General features: G+C 36.5%; 1 protein-coding gene across 1 annotated transcript; it reads left to right on the plus strand.

Moving 5' to 3' along the window:
* The first annotated feature begins 8,393 nt into the window (after positions 1 to 8,393).
* Positions 8,394 to 21,008, plus strand: LOC120351143. The gene is made up of 4 exons (XM_039427335.1): positions 8,394 to 8,716; positions 18,530 to 18,685; positions 19,012 to 19,170; positions 20,755 to 21,008. Exons 1-4 carry the CDS (start codon positions 8,639 to 8,641, stop codon positions 20,944 to 20,946), a joined length of 585 nt encoding a protein of 194 aa, XP_039283269.1. The 5' UTR covers positions 8,394 to 8,638; the 3' UTR covers positions 20,947 to 21,008.
* The last annotated feature ends 212 nt before the right edge of the window (positions 21,009 to 21,220 follow it).

A 21,220-nucleotide genomic window follows, 5' to 3' on the forward strand; every position in this document is an offset into this window, starting at 1 on the left:
TAAAATAAACCTATCAAATCCATTGTTTCAACTGTTTTATTGCCCATCATTTGATTGGTAAATAAGTTCCCCTTTTACTGCTTTATCCAATAAAGTTTGGTTTAACAAAGTTGTAGAGGGCGCTGGCTGTCTACCTTCCAGGCAGTCTAGGAAGCTCAGCACCTTGTTTGGGAGAGAGAATGGCTGGCTTCTGTTTTGGCTTGGGTTTTTGAATTCTAACCAATGTAGCTATTTTGTGTTGTTAAAGAACAGTTTTTCTTTCTTTTAGCATTTAAATTTTGGCATTTTTACATGCCTAACTCATTTACCAAATTATCTCGTTCACCTAGCTATTAATTTATGTCTCATTTGAGTAAATGCACTTCTTTGCAAACGTTTGACTATTGAACAAGCCAAGCTAACCAAATGCTTCTGTTACTTGTTTATTAAATCCGCAAAAGGTATGTACTAGCATAAGTATTCAATTATTATTTGTAATAATTATACCAAAATTGGGAACATTGATTTCCATAGACTCAAAACAAGTAGTAATAAGACCAATATAAGGTTGCATCTTCAATGTACCGACAGTTAGATTGTAGGTTTGCAGGTTAGATCATGTAATTAAGTGATCCAATGGATTCTCTGGACGAGAATAACAAATTTTACTACTAGAATAGGAAGTCAGGATGCAGAAATATTACTTTGTTTTCTGTTAAACGTTATTTCATTTAAACATCGATAATTACTTCTGTTCAAAGTGGGGAGAGCTAATCTCCATAAATTTCAGATGACAATTATTCCAATAGTTATGTTGATAAAGAAATATTATAATTTTGATATTCCACTATTATTTGCCATAGTACTAGTTGATTATAATTCAAGAGTGGCCATACATAGCATGTAGGCTCCATGCTTAAGATAGAAATAACCGAAATGATTGTTATACAGTAGGTTAGGTGCGCAAAGCATAGATTTGTTGCATAATTCGAAACTCTTTTTGAACTCCTTAAAATTATTCCAATTGAAAATATTTGTTTTTGAATTCCTATTGTTAGAGGAGTAGAAACTATTGTAGATTGTTTATTATTTTAAGCGGTCCACGACATGGGGATTCACGATCTCGGCGTACTGTCCAACACTCCACGAGCTGGGCGACATTCTGATTCTGACGTCACGGACGATCTGTTGGACCACGGCTGTACAATGGCATAACCATCTAATTTTGCCGAATGCTGTTGAACTACCAGAGTTTGTTACTCCCAATTTGAAAGTTCTCCGAATCGAGGTAATACATCTCCCATTTTTCTACCAAACTGGAACAATCGGCGAATAGTGGGGGAAGTTATTCGTTTATCCTTGTCAGGTTGGGAATATAATAGTTTGTTCTCGATAATGAATTATTGTATTCCTTTCACTGTCCGTGTTGAGTCGGAAATGATCGAGCAGTGTATTTGAGGAACACTTGACCGCAACACTACTGGGGTGATGTTAGATGAACGAATTGGACTGCAACCTAATCACTAATTCACTGATTTTGTATTTGTGGAATCTTAGGTAATCCAAGTATCCCTTGAATAGTAATTTCTTTTATCTTTTTATTTTGAACATGCATTAATTCTTTTATTGGATATTGAGTAATACTTGGGTGGACTTGCTTATAATCTGTTTTGGATTATTCTCCTTGTATTCAAGATCAATGTTGATCTTCTGGGGATTTCAGTTACGTACTGGGTATCCTTGGATCCCCTAGATTCTTTCTTTTTGAGATTGTCATTTTCAGGTTTTGAAAATTATTAAGTAGTGGTCAACGACTGTTGAAAATCATGTATTGCCTTGTTCATAATGATTTTTTTTAATATATTGGTAATTTATCCACCAAATGAGCGTCAGTGAATTTTAGATTGATTAGACCCCTTTCCATAGGTTGGAAGTGGTCGGGCTGGATTCTTTCAAGTGATGAATCAATAACACTGTTCACACAAACATTTCTTAAGTGTGACAATCGAAATTTGGGATTCGAATAGTTTTGGGCCATGCCTGTTATTCTTTCCCAAACATATTTTTATGATTTGTAATTTTATCCACAAATGAATGAATGAATGAATGTATTCCTGCACGTAGCTAACGTATGGATTATTCCTTTATAGATTCTTGCATTTCACATTAATAAATCTCTGACACAGATTTTGAAATCAAGTCTCGATGGTTTGGAGAGCATATTATTGGAGTGATTCTTTTACTCTGCTGCTTCTAATATGTTCACTACCTTTGTTTGATTTTAGACCATAGACATAAAAAGCTATGTCCACCTGGATCACTCCATCTTTATTGAGAATTTTCATAACTCTTCTCATCACAAAGTTTCCATAATCTTGCAGCGTATTGAAGATTTGAAAAGTGAAGTAGGAGTTGAATTCAGGAGAGCCATGTCATCATTATGCGAATTTGTCAACGATATTCAGGGATTTAGTCAAATCCACAACTAGTTTCACTTACAATTTCATGGGCCAAGTGAGATCAAGAGTTTTTTTTCAAATATCCATCAGATGTTGACAGAGATAGCGGTTATTGTAGAAATGCATGCTGCACTAGAACTTCAATGCTGAATTATCTTTAAACAGCTACCTAGTACAAATACAGATATCAGATCTTTTTGTTCTAGAACTAACTAAGACTAAGATTTCTGTTTGATTGCATCGTGGAGGATGAAAGAACTCTGTTTCTTTTTATAGGTGAGAATACACTTTTACAATTTGCCACAACTATGTTCAGATAAAAATCGTTGGAGACCGAATAACTATTTCTTTCTCTACGTTCATAAGAGAATCACACACTTCTTCACTTGCTTTCAGACCATTGATAACATTATGCAGATTCTGTTGTCCATCAGAGTCTTGAAGAAAAATGTTATGTTCTCTTGACAAGGTTATGCTTCTGGAAATCATTCTCATCTCTCATTATTCTTGTTTTACTTCATTCGATGACTTTCTTCACAATTTCCAGTGATATCCATAATGATGTCAACATACTTGAACAGAATATCTTTGATGAAAGATTTATTTATGTAGTAACAGCCATTTTATGGAAGCCTTTGAAGAACTAGCTATACAATACTCAGTTTTGGATGATCGAATGAGGGTTTGCTCCAAAGCATGATCGGTTGTCACATTTATTAAATTTTCAAGGTTTCATTATTTGACAGAGAGTCAAACTGTATAGAGTCAAACTGTATGTGACTGTATAGAGTTAATGTTTCCTTATTGGAAATTATTTTCTACTTCTAAGGGGATTTTTTTAATATTTTCTAGATATAACACAGACTCCATAACATAGTTTGTGTGATTGAATGAAAAAAGTATGGGATCTTTTCTCGTACAGTTTCTATGTGCAATACCAGAGTCCTTCCTTATGAGCATGAATACAATTTAAGATAATTTAAACTATGTTACAATAATCAGTCATAAACTTCAAGTAGTCATTGATTTTGCATTGTGATTCTAAAAAAACTCCACAAATAGCCCCTGATTTCTTCCAAATATACTTTGACAATCTCTCATATTTGAACCGTTCATGAGTCCTTGTAGTTGTTTCATTGAATTGATTGCTTGCTCTCACACCTTAATTATACTGATCTCCCCTCAATAGATTTCCAATAGTATTCTCTCCAAATATTTCAAATTCAACAAAGATATCTCCCATTCCACTTTCATTCAAGTACCAACCCAAGACAATCAGTCAAACTCAGCCAGATGAAATGTATCTATTCGTAGATATAAGTTACAGAAATCAGTTGATAAAGCTGCGTTTACACCAAAGTTATTAACAAAATGTTAATAACTCAATCTTTATAGATTCTATCAGATTGAACGAAACTTGACAAACACATATTATATGTTCATGATGTGTATGATAAGTTATGTTCAATCTAATAGAATCTATAAAGATTAAGTTATATTAACATCTCGTTAATAGCTTTGGTGTAAACGCAGCTTTAGAGTTGTATTTCCTTTGTAATCGAATATTTAGTCATATCACATGGGAGTAATTGGCATTATTCGTGCTTCAACTGTAAACTTATATTAAGAAAATATTGTCTACTCCTGTTACACGGTGCTCTATATGGGGTAGCCTATTTATCATTTGTCCAACTTACTCCATTACTTGACTTTCGCAATTCCAAAGTGATCATTGAACACATATAGGATTCCTAACAAGATGGTTTATCATTACAATGTAATCATAAAATAATGATAATGAGATGAAGTTTGTAATTTTGACCATAATTTGTATATTATGATGAGAATTATCAATTATTGAGGCTTGATAGTTGAAAAATCGTGTTCAGCGACCAAAAATACATAAGATAGCGTTCCAGAAATACATAATTTGAATGCATAGACTAGTAGGAGCGATGCGATAGACAGGCCATTACGCGCATTAATCATGGGGGAGGACCACGCCGCAGCATAACAGTGCTACTTATCCCCCTCCCAACACCGCATCTATGATCGTAACCCCCAAACTATATACTGTATATCATTGGATTCAGGAAGAAACGGCCTACAACGTTTATTGTAGCCTTTTCCGCCAAGTCGGCTGATGACTTGAATATTCGAGAAATAACAAAAAGTCCATAATAAAAAAATACTTTTTTCGAGAAATTTTATTTTTTTACGGAAAAACTATGCGGTTTATCGCAAAAATGTAGAGGACCACATTGAAAGCCAATTATGTGTACATAATATTGAGAATATTATCATAATATCATAATATTAAGCTGTACTATGAATAGTAACTGTAGGACAGACGATTTTATAAGTGCACGTTTCTTACAACTTACCTCCCTGCCCCCAAGCTGTCGACGACCCTGGAATGTGACGACATCGAGTTTCATATACACTGAAGACCCCCTAACAATAATCCAAAATTAAATTCTCTGCCTCTCTCATGTATGCTCAATTTAAGCCAGCGCTTGGACTATGAGTAGATTTTTGCCCACACCTTCTTCTATCAGAATTCCCAGTGTCGCTCTGGGCCGGCTAGACTCAGTTGGCGTCTAGGGTGGGCCGCAGCATGGGACTGGAGGCTTGGTGGGGCGACCGTCAATCACCCTCAGTCGGGGGTTGGAACAGGGACTTGAGCCCCTTGGAGAAATGCTTCCCTCTTTTAGGTAAGAGGGGCCGTGCTTTTCGCACTGCCTAACAGGGTTGGGCGTGGAGTGAGAGGAACAGGAATGATCTGGTGTCTGCCGTGAAGGGGGTCTCTGATACGGGAGGAACGTTCCCGATTGCCACTAGATGTCCTCCTGCTATTGGGATCCTAAATAGCAGGGTTTAAGAGCCTCGGAACTGGTTGCTGTAGTTGGTCACCGGGTCCCTATCCTCGGGCACCGGCTTTTTCCTGTGGCCAGGATCGTGTCTCGAGGTCGAGTAAGGCTTGGGGAGGCCTTCCTCTTGCTATTCTAGGACGAGATAGCAAGGTATGGGAGCCCTTGAAACGGGCTACACCTCTGGTCACCGGGTCCCTAACCTCGGGCACCGGCTATTTCCTGCAGCCTGGATCTCGTCTCGAGGTCGAGAAAGGCCTTCCCAAGCCTTACTCGAGGTCCTCTTGCTATTCTAGGACGAGATAGCAAGGTATGGGAGCCCTTGCACCGGGCTTCAATTCAAGCCAGCGCCTGGACTATAAGTAGATTTTTGCCCACACCTTCTTCTATCAGAATTCCCAGTGTCGCTCTGGGCCGGCTAGACTCAGTTGGCGTCTAGGGTGGGCCGCAGCAGGGGACTGGAGGCTTGGTGGGGCGACCGTAAATCACACTCGTTCGGGGGTTGGAACAGGGTCTTGAGCCCCTTGGAGAAATGCTTCCCTCTTTTAGGTAAGAGGGGCCGTGCTTTTCGCACTGCCTAACAGGGTTGGGCGTGGAGTGAGAGGAACAGGAATGATCTGGTGTCTGCCGTGAAGGGGGTCTCTGATACGGGAGGAACGTTCCCGATTGCCACTAGATGTCCTCCTGCTATTAGGATCCTGAATAGCAGGGTTTAAGAGCCTCGGAACTGGTTGCTGTAGTTGGTCACCGGGTCCCTATCCTCGGGCACCGGCTATTTCCTGTGGCCAGGATCGTGTCTCGAGGTCGAGGAAGGCCTCCCCAAGCCTCACTCGAGGTCCTCTTGCTATTCTAGGACGAGATAGCAAGGTATGGGAGCCCTTGAAACGGGCTACACCTCTGGTCACCGGGTCCCTAACCTCGGGCACCGGCTATTTCCTGCAGCCCGGATCACGTCTCGAGGTCGAGAAAGGCCTTCCCAAGCCTTACTCGAGGTCCTCTTGCTATTCTAGGACGAGATAGCAAGGTATGGGAGCCCTTGCACCGGGCTTCATCTCTGGTCACCGGGTCCCTAACCTCGGGCAACGGCTATTTCCTGCAGCTAGGATCACGTCTCAAGGTCGAGAAAGGCCTTCCCTAGCCTTACTCGAGGTCCTCTTGCTATTCTAGGACGAGATAGCAAGGTATGGGAGCCCTTGCACCGGGCTACACCTCTGGTCACCGGGTCCCTAACCTCGGGCACCGGCTATTTCCTGCGACTAGGATCGTGTCTCGGGGTCGAGAACGTCCTTCCCAAGCCTTACTCGAGGTCCTCCTGCTGTTTTAGGACGAAATAGCAAGGTATGGGAGCCCTTGAAACGGGCTACACCTCTGGTTACCGGGTCCCTAACCTCGGGCACCGGCTATTTCCTGCAGCCCGGATCACGTCTCGAGGTCGAGGAAGGCCTTCCCAAGCCTTACTCGAGGTCCTCTTGCTATTCTAGGACGAGATAGCAAGGTATGGGAGCCCTTGCACCGGGCTTCATCTCTGGTCACCGGGTCCCTAACCTCGGGCAACGTCTATTTCCTGCAGCTAGGATCACGTCTCAGTGGCCGGCCTGCTCGTTGGACTCCGAGATCTCATCAAGAGATTACCAAGCGTCTTTAGAACAAGCCCTGAACTCGATTCCCCTCACTAGTTACGATATATATCGTGACAATGCACGAGATCAAAATGATTGTTCATTCAAAAGTTTATTCAATTAGAATAACCAATTATTGTGAAGTGTTAGCAAATCGAGAAAAGGGGAGCAAATCGTCGTCCGATTGAATCACAGAGACGGGTCCACCGTCCACAACTCTTGCCTTGATTCTTCCAGCTCGATCCACCCACAGGTTAAGAAACAATTTTTAAGAATACTACTATGATTCAGAAAGTAAAATTAAGCAAACACCTCTATACCAAGGATGCGCATTTTCAAAGTATCATGGAGAATGTAAACTCATATTGGAGGGATAAGGGAGGAGGGTTTTACATATATCATTGCTTTTTTACCAAACTGTTTGAATTCTTACTCTCATTATTTATTGCAATGGGAGGCGGGGTTCTTATTTATATCAGAACATTTTCTTACTAAAAGCTTATAAATTTTGGTGGACGTTTTTTGGTACACAAATATTAGTTTCCACAACAGAGTTTCCAATAGGGTCGTGGTAGAGGACGGGTAACGAATTATTCTTTGGATAACTTTTGGAGTGAAGAGGATTCGATTTTCAGTAATAATTTCCAAAAATGAAAAATGTATTGGAAAAGTAGTTGTTTCATCTCTATTTATTCACATCAATTGTCTCTCAAAACTCACGGAAGGCAAAGATGATTTATAGAGGTATTAAATTGCTGAAATTTAAGAAAGTGATTATACAATGGAACAATAGAGACAATCAATTCATTGGCTTTTGAATAAATATTGGCTATCTAATGATGTGAGGAAGACATGGACATTAATTTTGTTTCGATATTATTATTAGAACTGGAGATATGGACGATCTCCGTGATGCTTGCCATATAAAGCCTTGAGACTGCTCTGGCGAGGTACCCTCACCCACCCAATGAGTTGGTGATTGTTGGTTGGGGGGGGGGGTGGTGTCGAGCACGCTCCACTCTCCGGAAGGCAGCTCTATTACATTCACCGATACATTGGACATACATTTAAATCACATTGTATTTCTGATCACATTATTATCTCTTTAATTTAATTTAAAAAATTGTGCTAGATACAGGAACAATATTTTTTCCCAAATATACAGAAATTTATCGATAAGCAAATTCTTAGCAAATCTTTAAACCTCTCAAAATACATAATATGTCTCCAATAATTATAATTATAAGTATAATTCTGAGATCCTAATAACTATCGAACGCTTTTGTGTCCTGATAACTATGAAACTTGAGTTTGCTTCGACATATCAATTAAAAATTTCAGAAAAGAAAACAGTGTTGTGATAGTTGCCCAGTAGCTTCTCTATGCGTGACTTACGTTCATTATTTAGTATGATTATAGTGTATGGATGTTTCCTGAAATTAATTACTTCACAAAGCCAGATTCAACGAATATTTGCTTTTAATCATGATTGCAAAACAAAAGTCGAGTATCATTTTTATTATTCATCGAGAATATTCAATAATATGCTACATGATGGTTCCAAGTTTACATGATCTATTGTTGTACTTGATAGTCTAACTGATTATTTGCTGTGGCGTATAAGGCTTGCTACTTTTAGAATCAATTTTCAAATTCTACAGTTCAACACCAATGAAAGTTCAATAGTTCAAAAGGCAATAGAATTCCGGGAATGGCAACTCTATCACAGTACACACTTTACCTGTGTCTAGTGGGCATGGGAGGCTCAGCTTTGTGGAAGGAGATAGCGGTAAGTCACCTAATAATTGCCTAAAATTATAAATCAATTCAAAGATGCATGATTTGAAAATTCAATGATATCACATGTTGACACTATGCCAGCACAAAATAGAGGAAATGATACACTAAGGAACGCCATAATAAGCTGATTTGAAGTCAAATAAAGACATACATCAAACTACAAAGCAACATAGCATTCAAATTATCACAATACAAATCAATTAACGTGTATTTTATATTCTGCACTCTCACAAATAATACTCCATGAGTCATTGACCTATGGGAAAAATATCCCTGGATTATCCAGGTTGTGAAGTATTGTTTGTGCCCAGCGTGCTTTAGTCAGTATATGATCAATAATATCTGTGTAATAAAGGATAAGGACGAATATCTAAGTAAGGTAAACCATTTCATTGCAGATAACAATTTTATTGAGATTAACTCCAATCCCACCACCAAAATCAATAGCTTGATTAGAGATAAGTTGAACACCACCACCAAATTATTTAACAAGAAAGAAACTAAGTATCTAACAGTTATGAATCCATATCCACCTAGACTTTTCGGTCAACCTAAATTACACAAAACTAATGTTCCTATAAGACCAGTGGTATCTTTTGTTAATTCTCCCTGCTCCAAATTAGCTCACAAACTGAATAGCACCTTTCGGTCATTAACAGGTTTTCAACCAAAGTTTAGTATTAGAAATTCATTGGAGTTGGTCAACAATATAAAGCATATTCCTGTTCTATCATCTTATAAACTTGTGTCATTTGATGTTACTAATTTATTCACTAATATTCCGGTGGGAGAAAGTCTTGAAAGAGCTGAGGAAATAATGAAAGCCTCTATAAATGATCATACACTCAGAGAAGAATTGATAAGATTGATGAAGTTATGCACTCAGCATAATTATTTCAAATTTAACAATAGATTTTTTGAACAAAGAGAGGGGTTGGCAATGGGGTCACCCCTCTCACCACTCCTAGCTGAATTATTTATGGATAAGTTAGAAAGTAGAATCATTGAAAATAGTCATTTCAAAGATAAAATTGTTTACTGGTTTCGATATGTTGATGATATTATTTGCTTATGGGAAGGAAGTAACAGATAACTAGACAATTTTCTTTCCTATCTGAATGGATTACATCAGAGTATAAAATTCACTGTAGAGGTAAAACAGGATTGTGTATTGAATTTTCTAGATTTAAGAATAGATCATAGCACTGGTTTTTCACAAGTTTTCCATTTTCAGAAAACCAACCCATACTGATGTTATCATTCCTCTTCATTCTTGTCATCCTATTTCTCACAAACTTGCTGCTTTCAATAGCATGGTCTATAGAGCACTAACAATACCTATGAGCAATCATGATTTTGATATTGAGATCACTGAAATTAAACAGATAGCTGTCACAAATGGGTATGAAGGAAGTATGGTGGACAGATTATTGAGTAAAATTGATAGACAAATTTCAATCAATTCTAGCTTTGTAGGCTCAAACTGTGAGGAGAAGATTTGGATAACAATCCCATATTTAGGCCTTGTATCTGATGAGATAGGTGAGGAATTTAAGAGGAATGGATTCCATGTTGCTTTCAAGACCAAACCGATTTTAAATAGTCTATTTAGCTGGAGTAAAGACAGAATTGATATTTGGGATAAAAGCGGGGTGTACAAACTTAAATGTGATGATTGTAATGCTTGTTACGTGGGTCAGACTGGTAGAAGTTTCAAAAGTAGAATTAAAGAACACATCAGAGATTGGAATAAACAAAATGGGGAATCTAACTTTGCAGAACATTTGATAACAAATAATCACAAGTTCACAGTTAAGGAGAATGTTGAGTTTCTGCATGTTAATAACAAAGGCAGATCTTTGAATATTCTAGAGGCTTTAGGAATAACAAGAGTAATTGAGTAATTAAGGAAAATCCCCAGTATAGTTTAAATGACCAGATTCATTTCAACCAGTACAACACTACAAATTTAGTTTAATCATAAACATGTAAGCATACATTAGTCAATAGTTTTTCCATTTACATATTTATTCTATTATCTTTCACATTTGTTTTCTTGGTTCTTATTTTGTACTGAAAGTAAATTTTATTATCATGGCGATTCTGTTGCTTAAGCCGCCATTTTGTCACACCGTGTAGGGGGAGGAGACTGTCTAGCTAGGCCAATGGCAGGCGTTCATGCCCTCGACCAATAGCAGTACTCGCCTACTAGTATAAATTCTGCTGCTCGTGTATTTAGTTTTAGTTTATCAGAGATTGACAATGGTGTAATAACTGAAACCGGTCTTTCTAATTATCAATAAATCAGTGGTTTTTTGACAATTTGAAAAGTACTGTATTATGTTGTAAGGAGAAAATGTGTCTAAGATGGTATATTTGTGATATTTTTTGTGTTGAAAAGGAAAATTTGTTATTGTATTTGATGGAGATCTAAGGGGGGCGTAAGCAGATAAGGTCTGCGAATTATTGTGTTTTTTTGAGAGTATTTTTGGTGGATAAATCATGGATTATGTCGCTATGTTGAAGGGATGAAATTTAATTAAAAACATTATTGATTCTCTAAATATTTTGAATTCAAACTCAGGGGCGTGTGTAACGAATTAAAATTCGGATGGATAAATAAAAATCCCTACTTGAACGGAATGTATAGGTCTAAGTGGAATAATAGGCTAATATTGCCAAATATGATAACGTTTAAAGATTAGATAATATCAGGCATCATGGCTAAATTTATAACGGCCGATTAGAAATGAAAATAATTTTGCTACTTATATAATATTATATAAAATATTGAAAATATGAGGTTAGGTGTAAAATATCTATTGATCGGCGACCTAATGATTGACTGAGTCGCATAACGTAGAATCTAGCCAAACACCTTGGCAGAAATTTATTGTAACCGAATGGTATGCAACTAGAGGAACCAAAAATCCACATGGCTAATTGTTATAATATGAGAAACAACCTATAATCTTTAGAAAATTACTTTGCATGTAAAAAATGTACTCAAAAACCCAGATAAAAATAATTTAATGTATTAAGGAAGTAGGAGGTTCCTAGGCGCATGTATACTATAATAATTTGCATGCACCAATCAAATGGTAGCAATTGATGGGCGGTAATAGTGAGCCAATTCAAATATATTTGTATATATTCCTATAAATGATAAAAATTTATTAATTATTGTTGTTCAGTTTATGTTTTGGATACAGCCCAGAGGCAGATAAATTATCAGAGGTTCAATATAAGTAATAATTTAATAGATTGGCACGAACTATTTGAGCCTTGAGTAACAGATTATTTAAATTTTATGTAAATTTGCAAGTCGGAAATGAAAATTGTGAAAAAGAAGGTAGAACTTGCCCACTTGCCTGCCAACCACTACCATGAGATGTCACCAAAAATTGTAGAGTGCAATATCTTACTGTACCTTTTAATAACTTAAAGTTAAATCGAATTATTAATTTTCTCATAAGACTTTGTGATGCTGTAGTAAAGCAAAAGTCATTTAAATATTTTTAATCCCTTGGAAGAGACAACTTCGACCACCAATAATCCAGGACTACCAGGAGTTTGGATCGCCATCAGCAGCTTATAGAAATTCCAGCATGTGAGTGAATAATATTTGAAATAGTGATAGGGCGCCCTCAGTGCTTCGAATGAAATAAGAAATAAAAGCTAGCTCATCGAAAAGGTTTTGAAGATTAAGAAATTGGTAAAAATACTTGTGCAAGTTTTAAAATGGTATAAGAAATATTTTATTGAATAGTAACGAGTCAATTCATATATCAAAAGATACACCAATTAAAAGGAATACTAAGTTCTAAGCAAACAATACAAATGTTCACATGATCATAGATTCTATAATATAATTTGCAATAATATAATGTAGCTCTGGTTCATTGAATAAATTGATCTATCTATTTCCATCAGGTGCCGAATCTTGCACCCTGAGATAAATATATTTATTATAAAGAAATTTATCGGAAACTATAGAAATTAATATATATTTTGATTATTGATTTGTCAATTTATCATGATCTGATTTGGGAAGTTAATTTATATATAAAAGTAGGATTATTCAAAACGACAAGCAACAGCAAGTTGATGTCAAGCTACATGCAGATAAATGCATATGATCATGAAGTGAAAGCACATGGTAGAGTTTCGTGCTATAGAACTCAAAAATAGTATTAATCTGTGATATTCCATTTGATGTCGTTTCTTGTTTCATCATATATTTTTGTTGCTCTAGATATTTTTTCTTTGATCTGATTTTTGAGACTATTTGTTAATATATGTATCAAATTTTCCATGGTGTACCATTCATTTTATTCCTCAATACTATAGGATATAAGTAATATTTATATATATATATTTCTATGAATTATCAGTATTATATTATTGCGAAAGCTCCTGTCTGAGCCTATGAAGATTCTAGTGAGATTGTATCCTAGGAAAACCACGACCAGATTTTATAATTATTAAATAATTCTCATGCTCTACTGATTGACGCCAAGCAAGAGGCTAAGCGTTATTCCACCATAAGTAACGTGACAATAGACAAAAAGGATGAAAATTAAACTCATTTGAACATAATTATGAAATTTACATTGATGTCAATGACTGTTAGATTACACGGAACGGAAAAATTACACTAAAAGTCCTTTAGACATTTCTTGACTAGATTTGGCGAGCTCGTCAATAATATGGTTTTTGACAACATTATGAAACAAATCCCTCTCAACGTTCATCAATGGTTGAAGCCAGGTCCTGTCCAAGCATCGCTCTCAAATGCGTTTTCAGCTTAGAAAAAAACTCACTCGCATGTAACTTGTGTGCATGGAATTGTCAATACAAATTTGTAGGCCACATACCGGTACAAGTTAACATGCACTGCTCGCAATTTTGCCATCGTCACAATTTTAAGCTTCGTCGGAAGAAGCTTCCTCTGACTCGGAGTCTGACTCTGATGAAAGATCTGATTCTTCTAGCTCTTCTTTTGGAATGTCATCTTTATCCTTGGTGTTAGCTTCCTTTAAAAACTCAACTTAAGTTAACTCATTAACTTATTCCTACTCTGGTCAGTTTAGGGATAGCTCAAAGAACGTCTGCAGGAAAACTGTCAAGTGTTTTCATTTCTTTAAACTTTTTCGGAGTAAGCCAGGAACAGTCTTTCAAAATATCTTGGTTCGGAACAAATCGTTCTTCAATACTAACCAGGGCACAATTCATAAGTTGGAAATATGATAATGCAGATAATGCTTGTATATTTTATTTGTATAAGCAAAATGTTTGTATTGCAGACAATGAATGCATCTATTGTCTGGTAATGAGATTCGGGTACACTTTTTATGGTTTATGCGCGCACAAGAGCCTTCACTTTGGCTGCTTAGATTTGAATATCTTTTTGTTACCTTGTAGTCCAGTCAACAAAAATGATAGAGAGAAAAGTTTGGAACACAATTTTCAACTCCACAGCTCTTTTGAGGATAGTAAGAGGATTGACATATCAAAAGTCCTCACCCCTACCACCTGTGCTAAAGGGGTGAGTGTGGTTTGAAAGTACCATTTTTTTCATTTTTCGCATATATCTCGGAATCTATACATCTTATGAACATTTGTATCCTGTGCAAACTTGAAGTTTACAAAATTACAAACAAGTTTTGTCTCCTACATTTTTCCATATCTCTCATAGTTTCTGAGGTATCCGCTCTTGAAGGTGAGACATTTTTTGAAAAAGCACTTCTGTCTCCAATTTTTTCATATTTTCGGCCTTATAATTTTTGAACGATTGATGAAAAATTAGTTCTGATTATAAGCTGATAGAGCAGCAAATTATCTCCAATTTGATGTAGCCTATATTTTCACTATTCTACGCATTTCCCTACGACTGTTCAGCAGTTTTAGTGTTGAGAGTGAAATTTTCTGTTCAGCAACAATAGATCAGTTGACAATGAAATTTGGAGGGAATGTTTGGAACTCAATTTTCGACTTTGCAGCTTTGTTGACACTATTTTGGAGCATATAAAAAACTCCAACCCCCTACATCATGTGCTAAAGGGATGAGGGTGCTTTGAAAGTTGTATTTCCCACTTATTACACACATGCTTATATCTTGGAAACAATGCGTTCTATTGACATGATCAACTACACAAAAATGAAGCTTAATAAATTTCCTACAAGTTTTGTTCGGTAGAGGTTTTCGATAAATCTGATACTTCTCGACATATTTCTGTTCTAAAGTGATGCATTTTCGAAAAACCAGTTTTTCTTCCATTTTTTCACTCTTCCAAGTTTTACAACTTTTCAACAATTGATGAAACAAGAATGTGCTAATTACAAGATTGTAGAGCATTAAATTATCTTCCATTTCATTTGTAACCGCCCTTGATGGGGGTTGAAGATATCTTATTACTACTTCAAGGGAGTCATGGGAACTGGATAGACAACAACATTGTATTACCTAAAGAATTTCTCATTTATTAGGCTATGTCAATTACTTGAAATTCAAAGAATGAAATATGCAGTACATTTTATCAAAATATTATTCCTTCAAAAACTACCTTCCAATAAGATTCTGCTAGCTAGAAATTTACTACAACAATGATTCTATTAATTAGGGTCTCGGCCGGGTGAAAATGTTTTATAAGGAGCTAGAAATTTTGACACTTACCCACAGCTATCACTCCCAACGTAATCCCAAACCACAGGACACTCACGTATATCATAATGCCGGAAAAATAACTTAACTTTTTGCAATACGGTTTGGATTTTGATCCGCTCGATACCTCGGTTGTTTAACGACTGGAAGCTTTCCGTCCGGAAAACTTCCCCCTCTCCACGTCAGTGTGCCAGAAGGCCTAACTGCTGCTATTGTAAGAGTCGGTTCTCACGAGATTCGGCAAGCGGGTACTTGCCAGGTCTGCAGTATTCCTCTGTGAAAATATCTACAGGCTACCAAACATCCGCCTTGTCCTTGCCTCATGGAGCCGCCTCATCCGTGAGAACTAGCAAATATCCCTGAATTTGCTGGTTCCCAGAGTCGTTTAGACATAAGTTAGCAGAATCTTATTGTCGCTGCAAAAATACTACTCACTCACTAAATTATATATTTTCTCACTAAAGTCCAACTACGAAATTATTATTCTAATATCAGAGTCTTTTCTCCTGAAAAAATCTTAAATCTAAAACACGAAAAAAATCAATCAATAAATGAGTAATCAAATACTACTCATGTCACTCATGTATAATTCGACTATTTCACGTATTAACATACGACTGTTGCAGTAGTTTTAGTTTTGAGGGTCAAATCTCAAGATTTGCAACAAGTGACTTTTTTTGAATATCACACTATTCTGTCGTCATGAATTGGCAGTGTGCTTCAGTATGAACATTCATATTGAGTACCTATTGAACGTCTCCGGAACTCAACACAAGGGGTGTTTCTAAACTTCTTACCAAACAAAGACACTCAAAACTAAAACTGCTGCAACAGTCGTATGGGAATACTTGAGGTAGTCGTATTATACATGAAATAAAAGATAATTTAATGCTCTACAATCTCGTAATTAGCACATTCTTGTTGGTAATTATGTAAACTGAAACTGCTTCAAATTTGCACAGAATACAAATGTTCATAAGATGCATAGTTTCTGATATATATTCAAAAAATAAAAAAAATGGTACTCTCAAACCACCCCCACCCCTTTAGGACAGTTGGTTGGGGGTGAGGACTTTTGATATGTCAATCCTCTTACTATCCTCAAAAGAGCTGTGGAGTTGAAAATTTTGTTCTAAAATTTTCCCTCTATACCTTCATTTGAGCATTTATTGCCTGGATTTCTGTTACTATGAAAAACATTTAAAGTCCAAGTGAATTTGCAAAAGCAAGCCTTACATTTTGGGGGCCTCGGGGCCCTCGGGGATCCCCGACCAGCCGATCTGGCCAGACCGCCCCTGCTTCAGTGATTCATGAATGCAATATGAACAACTCTCTTCCATGAGGTGAATATATATATATTTTTTTAATATTTTCCAGTTTCTCAATATTATAGGGGAATGATAATTATTTGTATAAGTCTCCTGAGAAACCATTATCTACAGCTGGTAGCAATCAACTACACTTCAACTCCAAACTACCGTTTTAATACCAGTACACAATTCATCACAGGGTGACGTGTTTATTATAGCTGATATCATCAGATGCTGAATCTTATTATCACAAAAAGATCTTGAATCATGATCAACTTTTTGTTCTTCAATAGCCGCTCGGCCGACAATTTCGAAAACATAGGTCTGTAGAATGGATTAATAAATAATAATTATTATAGCACCCCTATTAAAATTTGTGGTCAGAAACCATCCCCAATATTCACTTAACATATTCCCAAAGTTTCGTGCCGTTCTGTCAAGTAGTTATCAAGTCTATAGGGAACAAACATACACACAGAGATTCATTTTTATATATACAGAGTGAGTGGAAAGTCCGAGAACGGCTTAATATCTCATACACAAAGTTAATTTGATAGTGGGTGTGATCGGTGATCCTACTTAAATTGAAAATACTACTTCACTATCACTTTAAAAATATGGTCCACCGTCTTGGATATGCCATATTGAATGCAACTTTATTTTTTCAAATAGGAAGGTGTCATTAGATACGTGATTTCGGTACGAAATTTGAAGAAAAAATGGATGGTGAAAACGGCAAATCGATATCTCAAACCTTTCAGAAGATATTCACATTATTAATCAATATCATGCATATCAGAAATGGAATACATAAGTGGTATTTATTGATAACGTGAATATCTCCTGAACAGTTTGAGATATCAATGTGCAGTTTTCACCATTCATTTTTTCTTGAAATTTCTTATTCAAATCATGTATCTCATGACCACCTTCCTATTTTTAAAAATGGAGTTGCATTCAATATGGCAGATCCAAGATGGCAGACCAGATTTTTATAGTGGAGTAGTATTTTCAATTTGAGTAGGATTCCTAATCACACCCACCTTGGAAACACAATCTTTTATGAGATACTAACTAAGCCGTTATCATACCTTCTTCTCTCCTTTCTGCTTTGAATAGTATTGATTAATAATGTGAATATCTTCTGAACGGTTTGAGATATCGATGTGCGGTTTTTACCATTCATTTTTTCTTCAAATTTCGTATCAAAATCATGTATTACATGACCAACTTCCTGTTTAAAAAAAAAGTTGCATCCAAGATGGCGGACCAGATTTTTGAAGTCATACCTAGTAAAGTAGTATTTTCAATTTGAGTAGGATCCACCATCAAATTACCTTTGTGTATGAGATATAAAGTCGTTCTCGGACTTTTCATCTACCCTGTATAGACTGAGACCAGAAATAGATCTAATATGATATTATTCCACTCATCTGACTGTGTCTCAAAACACGTCGTTACAAGTCATATTGGCATTATTCTGACATTTGTTTGCACCAATCACTATACTCTGTCCAGACTGCGATGAGCGCTGAAAGATTAAGCCGACCCTTCTACTACTCACATACACAAGCGCAGTCTCCTTTTGTGTGTATGAGTAAAGGGACGGTCTGTCTACCTGTATACTAAGCAGTATACATAGTATATGAATGGCGCAGGTAGGCCGGGCGAGTGTGCCTGCGCGTGAGGGAGCGAGAGTCGGCTTAATCTTCCAGCGCTCAGTCTGGATAGAGTATAATTGGTGATCTTTTTGCACTCATTACTCATTATTGTGTCATGTCAGCAAGTCCAAAAATTATTTTATTAGCAATGTATTTTTAACTTGCAGGGACCTTATGATGTCGCATTAAAACATGTGACTAATTGTGATAGAAGAGGATCAGTAAGTTTTTTTGAGCTCATGAAAGTAAGGAAGTTAAATAGAACACATTTCGTCTGCAATGGTCTTCTCACAATAGCAGTTGATCTGGATGACGATGCAAAAGTGAGTGAAAGCACATCAAAGTACCCTACTAGAGAATGAGTCTACTAAGTAACTATGTTTATATTGATACGAAAACTATTCCTTTTGACAAGATTTTTATTAATTTTATCAATATCAAAGAACTAAATATTATAGTACTAAACTTAAGCCTTCTATATCGTTTATTTCATGTAGCCAAGCTACATGAAGCGATTTCCAGTCGAGTTGGCAGGGCAGGAAGCTCTCCTCCTGTTTGGGAGTAAGAGTTCGAGGCTTCCTATCCTGCCGAATTGTCTGAAGAACGCTACATATGGCTTGGCCCTAACTCATTTTATAATTTTGTCCAGCTCAGAGGCGTGGCAGCTATCAAAGGCACAAATGGTCGGTATAATAATGTAATTGATGTTGAATTAAAGGCCTGTGATTTCATATTAAAATTCGGCAAGAACATTGTAGAGAGCCTAATTGAAAATTGCGACTCAACATACGTTTGCCCAATGAAGAGGGTGAGTATTCACATGTTATTTAAAAAAAATCAGAATTATCGGAAGTGATTAAATTTGAAAAACAATAAAAATGCATAATATCTCCTAGTGAACCCTTGGTTTTCGAGTTGTATTATAGTTTCTACCATATTTTTCGATCATAGAAGGTTTTATTTTCACTATTGATAGTAAATATCACAATGAAATAGCTAATCTATATCTATAAAAGCGAAATGGCACTCACTCACTCACTCGCAGAACTAAAAATCTGCTGGACCAAAAACGTTCAAATTTGGTAGGTATGTTCAGTTGGCCCTTTAGAGGCGCACTAAGAAATCTTTTGGCGATATTTTAACTCTAAGGGTGGTTTTTAAGGGTTTAAAGTTCGTCTTCTAGCATGTATATTCTTCTTATTCCAATATATTGAAATTAGAATTGAAATGTCCATACCATTTATGTTAATATAAAACTATAATCTAGAGAGAGTACCTCTTCGAAACAGTTGTTCTGGTAACTAAATAAAAAATTTTGTCAGGTTGGCATTAAGTTGGGTTGACTATGTTAGGTTGGCACCAAGTTGAAGATTGAAATAAATTTATCCAGGACCTCCTAAATACCAATTTATCCAGTACCTCCTGAATACCCATTTAGGAGGTCCTGATTTATCGCGGAAAAATTGATTGGGTACTGCTACTTCAATCAGAGCTATTCCTGGGAATATCATATTACCAGCCGTCAGGCTCGCTTCGCTCGCCATATCCGTTCAGCCAGACGTTTAGTCTGGACCCCCGACTGGATCGTTCTAACATATGATAAAAATATGACATTACATTTCAAATTTGGTAGGTGTGTTCAGTTGACCCTTTAGAGGCGCAATAAGAACGGATTTGGAAAAATTTCCAAAGATACGCCCAAAATCTGCGTTTTTTAGCGTTTTCTCAGCTTTATCGAGAACAAATAAACAGAAAATGTTCAAATTTACTACAAAAGCTCAGCTGAGGTGCAATAATGTTGTGTTACAAGGAATTTGAAATAACGCCAAAGATACGCCCAAAATTAGCGTTTTCTCAGCTTTTCTGCGTTTCCTCACCTTTCTCAATAATTGATGGAAATATATTTAAAAAAATTCAGTACACAGGTTTAGCTGAGGTGGAAGAATTTTATTCGCCAAAGATACGCCGATATAGTAACAGGGGTTTTTCGAGATCAAATTGACATAATACGTTTAAATTCGGTACAGAGGTTCCGTTGAGGTCTACATGCAGGCGAGCGAAGCGAGCCCGCTGTTCTCATTTTTGGACGATCCAGTCGGGGGTCCACGGGGCGGAGCTCCCTGGCTAGACGGATATGGCGAGCGAAGCGAGCCTGACGGCTAGTGAATAATATATGTTTGTTGCATATGTGTAATGTTACTTACTTTATGTATGTAATATTGTAATAAATAAATGAATAATAGCTGTGATACAGTAAAATTGATCTCATCAGGCCCTTCTTAGTACAAGTATACAGTATTAAGTAAACTGATTATGGATATTCAATCGCATGCTGTTTAACTATTATTTTTATATAAACTTGTGACGACTAAACTGAATCATTTTTCAACAGAACACTTGTGAATTAAAAAACTGGACTATCAGCCATGATTTCATCGACATACCTGCCCTTCCATATGGCGAGTACAGACTCGATTTGTCACTTCTCGAAGTTCTTCAAGACAACAAGAAGCAGCTGATATCCTGTGTCCGATTCTATGGCACGATTACTCCAAAAAACCTCAATAAATTGAAAAAGGCATGAGCAATACAATATTATAATTATTGATGTCTGTTGTAGAGTTATATTATATTGTGGTATAGCAATTTTTGTTTTGTAGAATTTTATAGTAAGACACGTTTCTTGAAGTTTCTGGTTTTTTGGTGAATCTTAAATATTTCAATATCTCAATTTACCCAAGCAGCAAAATAATCAGTTTAAAGTACTTTGAAATGTAATTTTAAATCACTTTCAAGCACTTTTAAATGATTGTACAATGATTTACAATGCTTTAAGTGGGCAAAATTGTGATTATAAA

This window comes from Nilaparvata lugens, chromosome 4, assembly GCF_014356525.2.
Source record: "Nilaparvata lugens isolate BPH chromosome 4, ASM1435652v1, whole genome shotgun sequence".
Taxonomy (NCBI): Eukaryota; Metazoa; Arthropoda; class Insecta; order Hemiptera; family Delphacidae; genus Nilaparvata; species Nilaparvata lugens.

Bases quoted from the DNA above. Each gene is read 5' to 3' on its own strand.
- LOC120351143 (XM_039427335.1), top strand. From the start codon at position 8,639: ATGGCAACTCTATCACAGTACACACTTTACCTGTGTCTAGTGGGCATG. The intron at 8,717-18,529 runs GTAAGTCACCTA...TTTAACTTGCAG, and splicing joins CTTTGTGGAAGGAGATAGCG to GGACCTTATGATGTCGCATT. The intron at 19,171-20,754 runs GTGAGTATTCAC...ATTTTTCAACAG, and splicing joins ACGTTTGCCCAATGAAGAGG to AACACTTGTGAATTAAAAAA.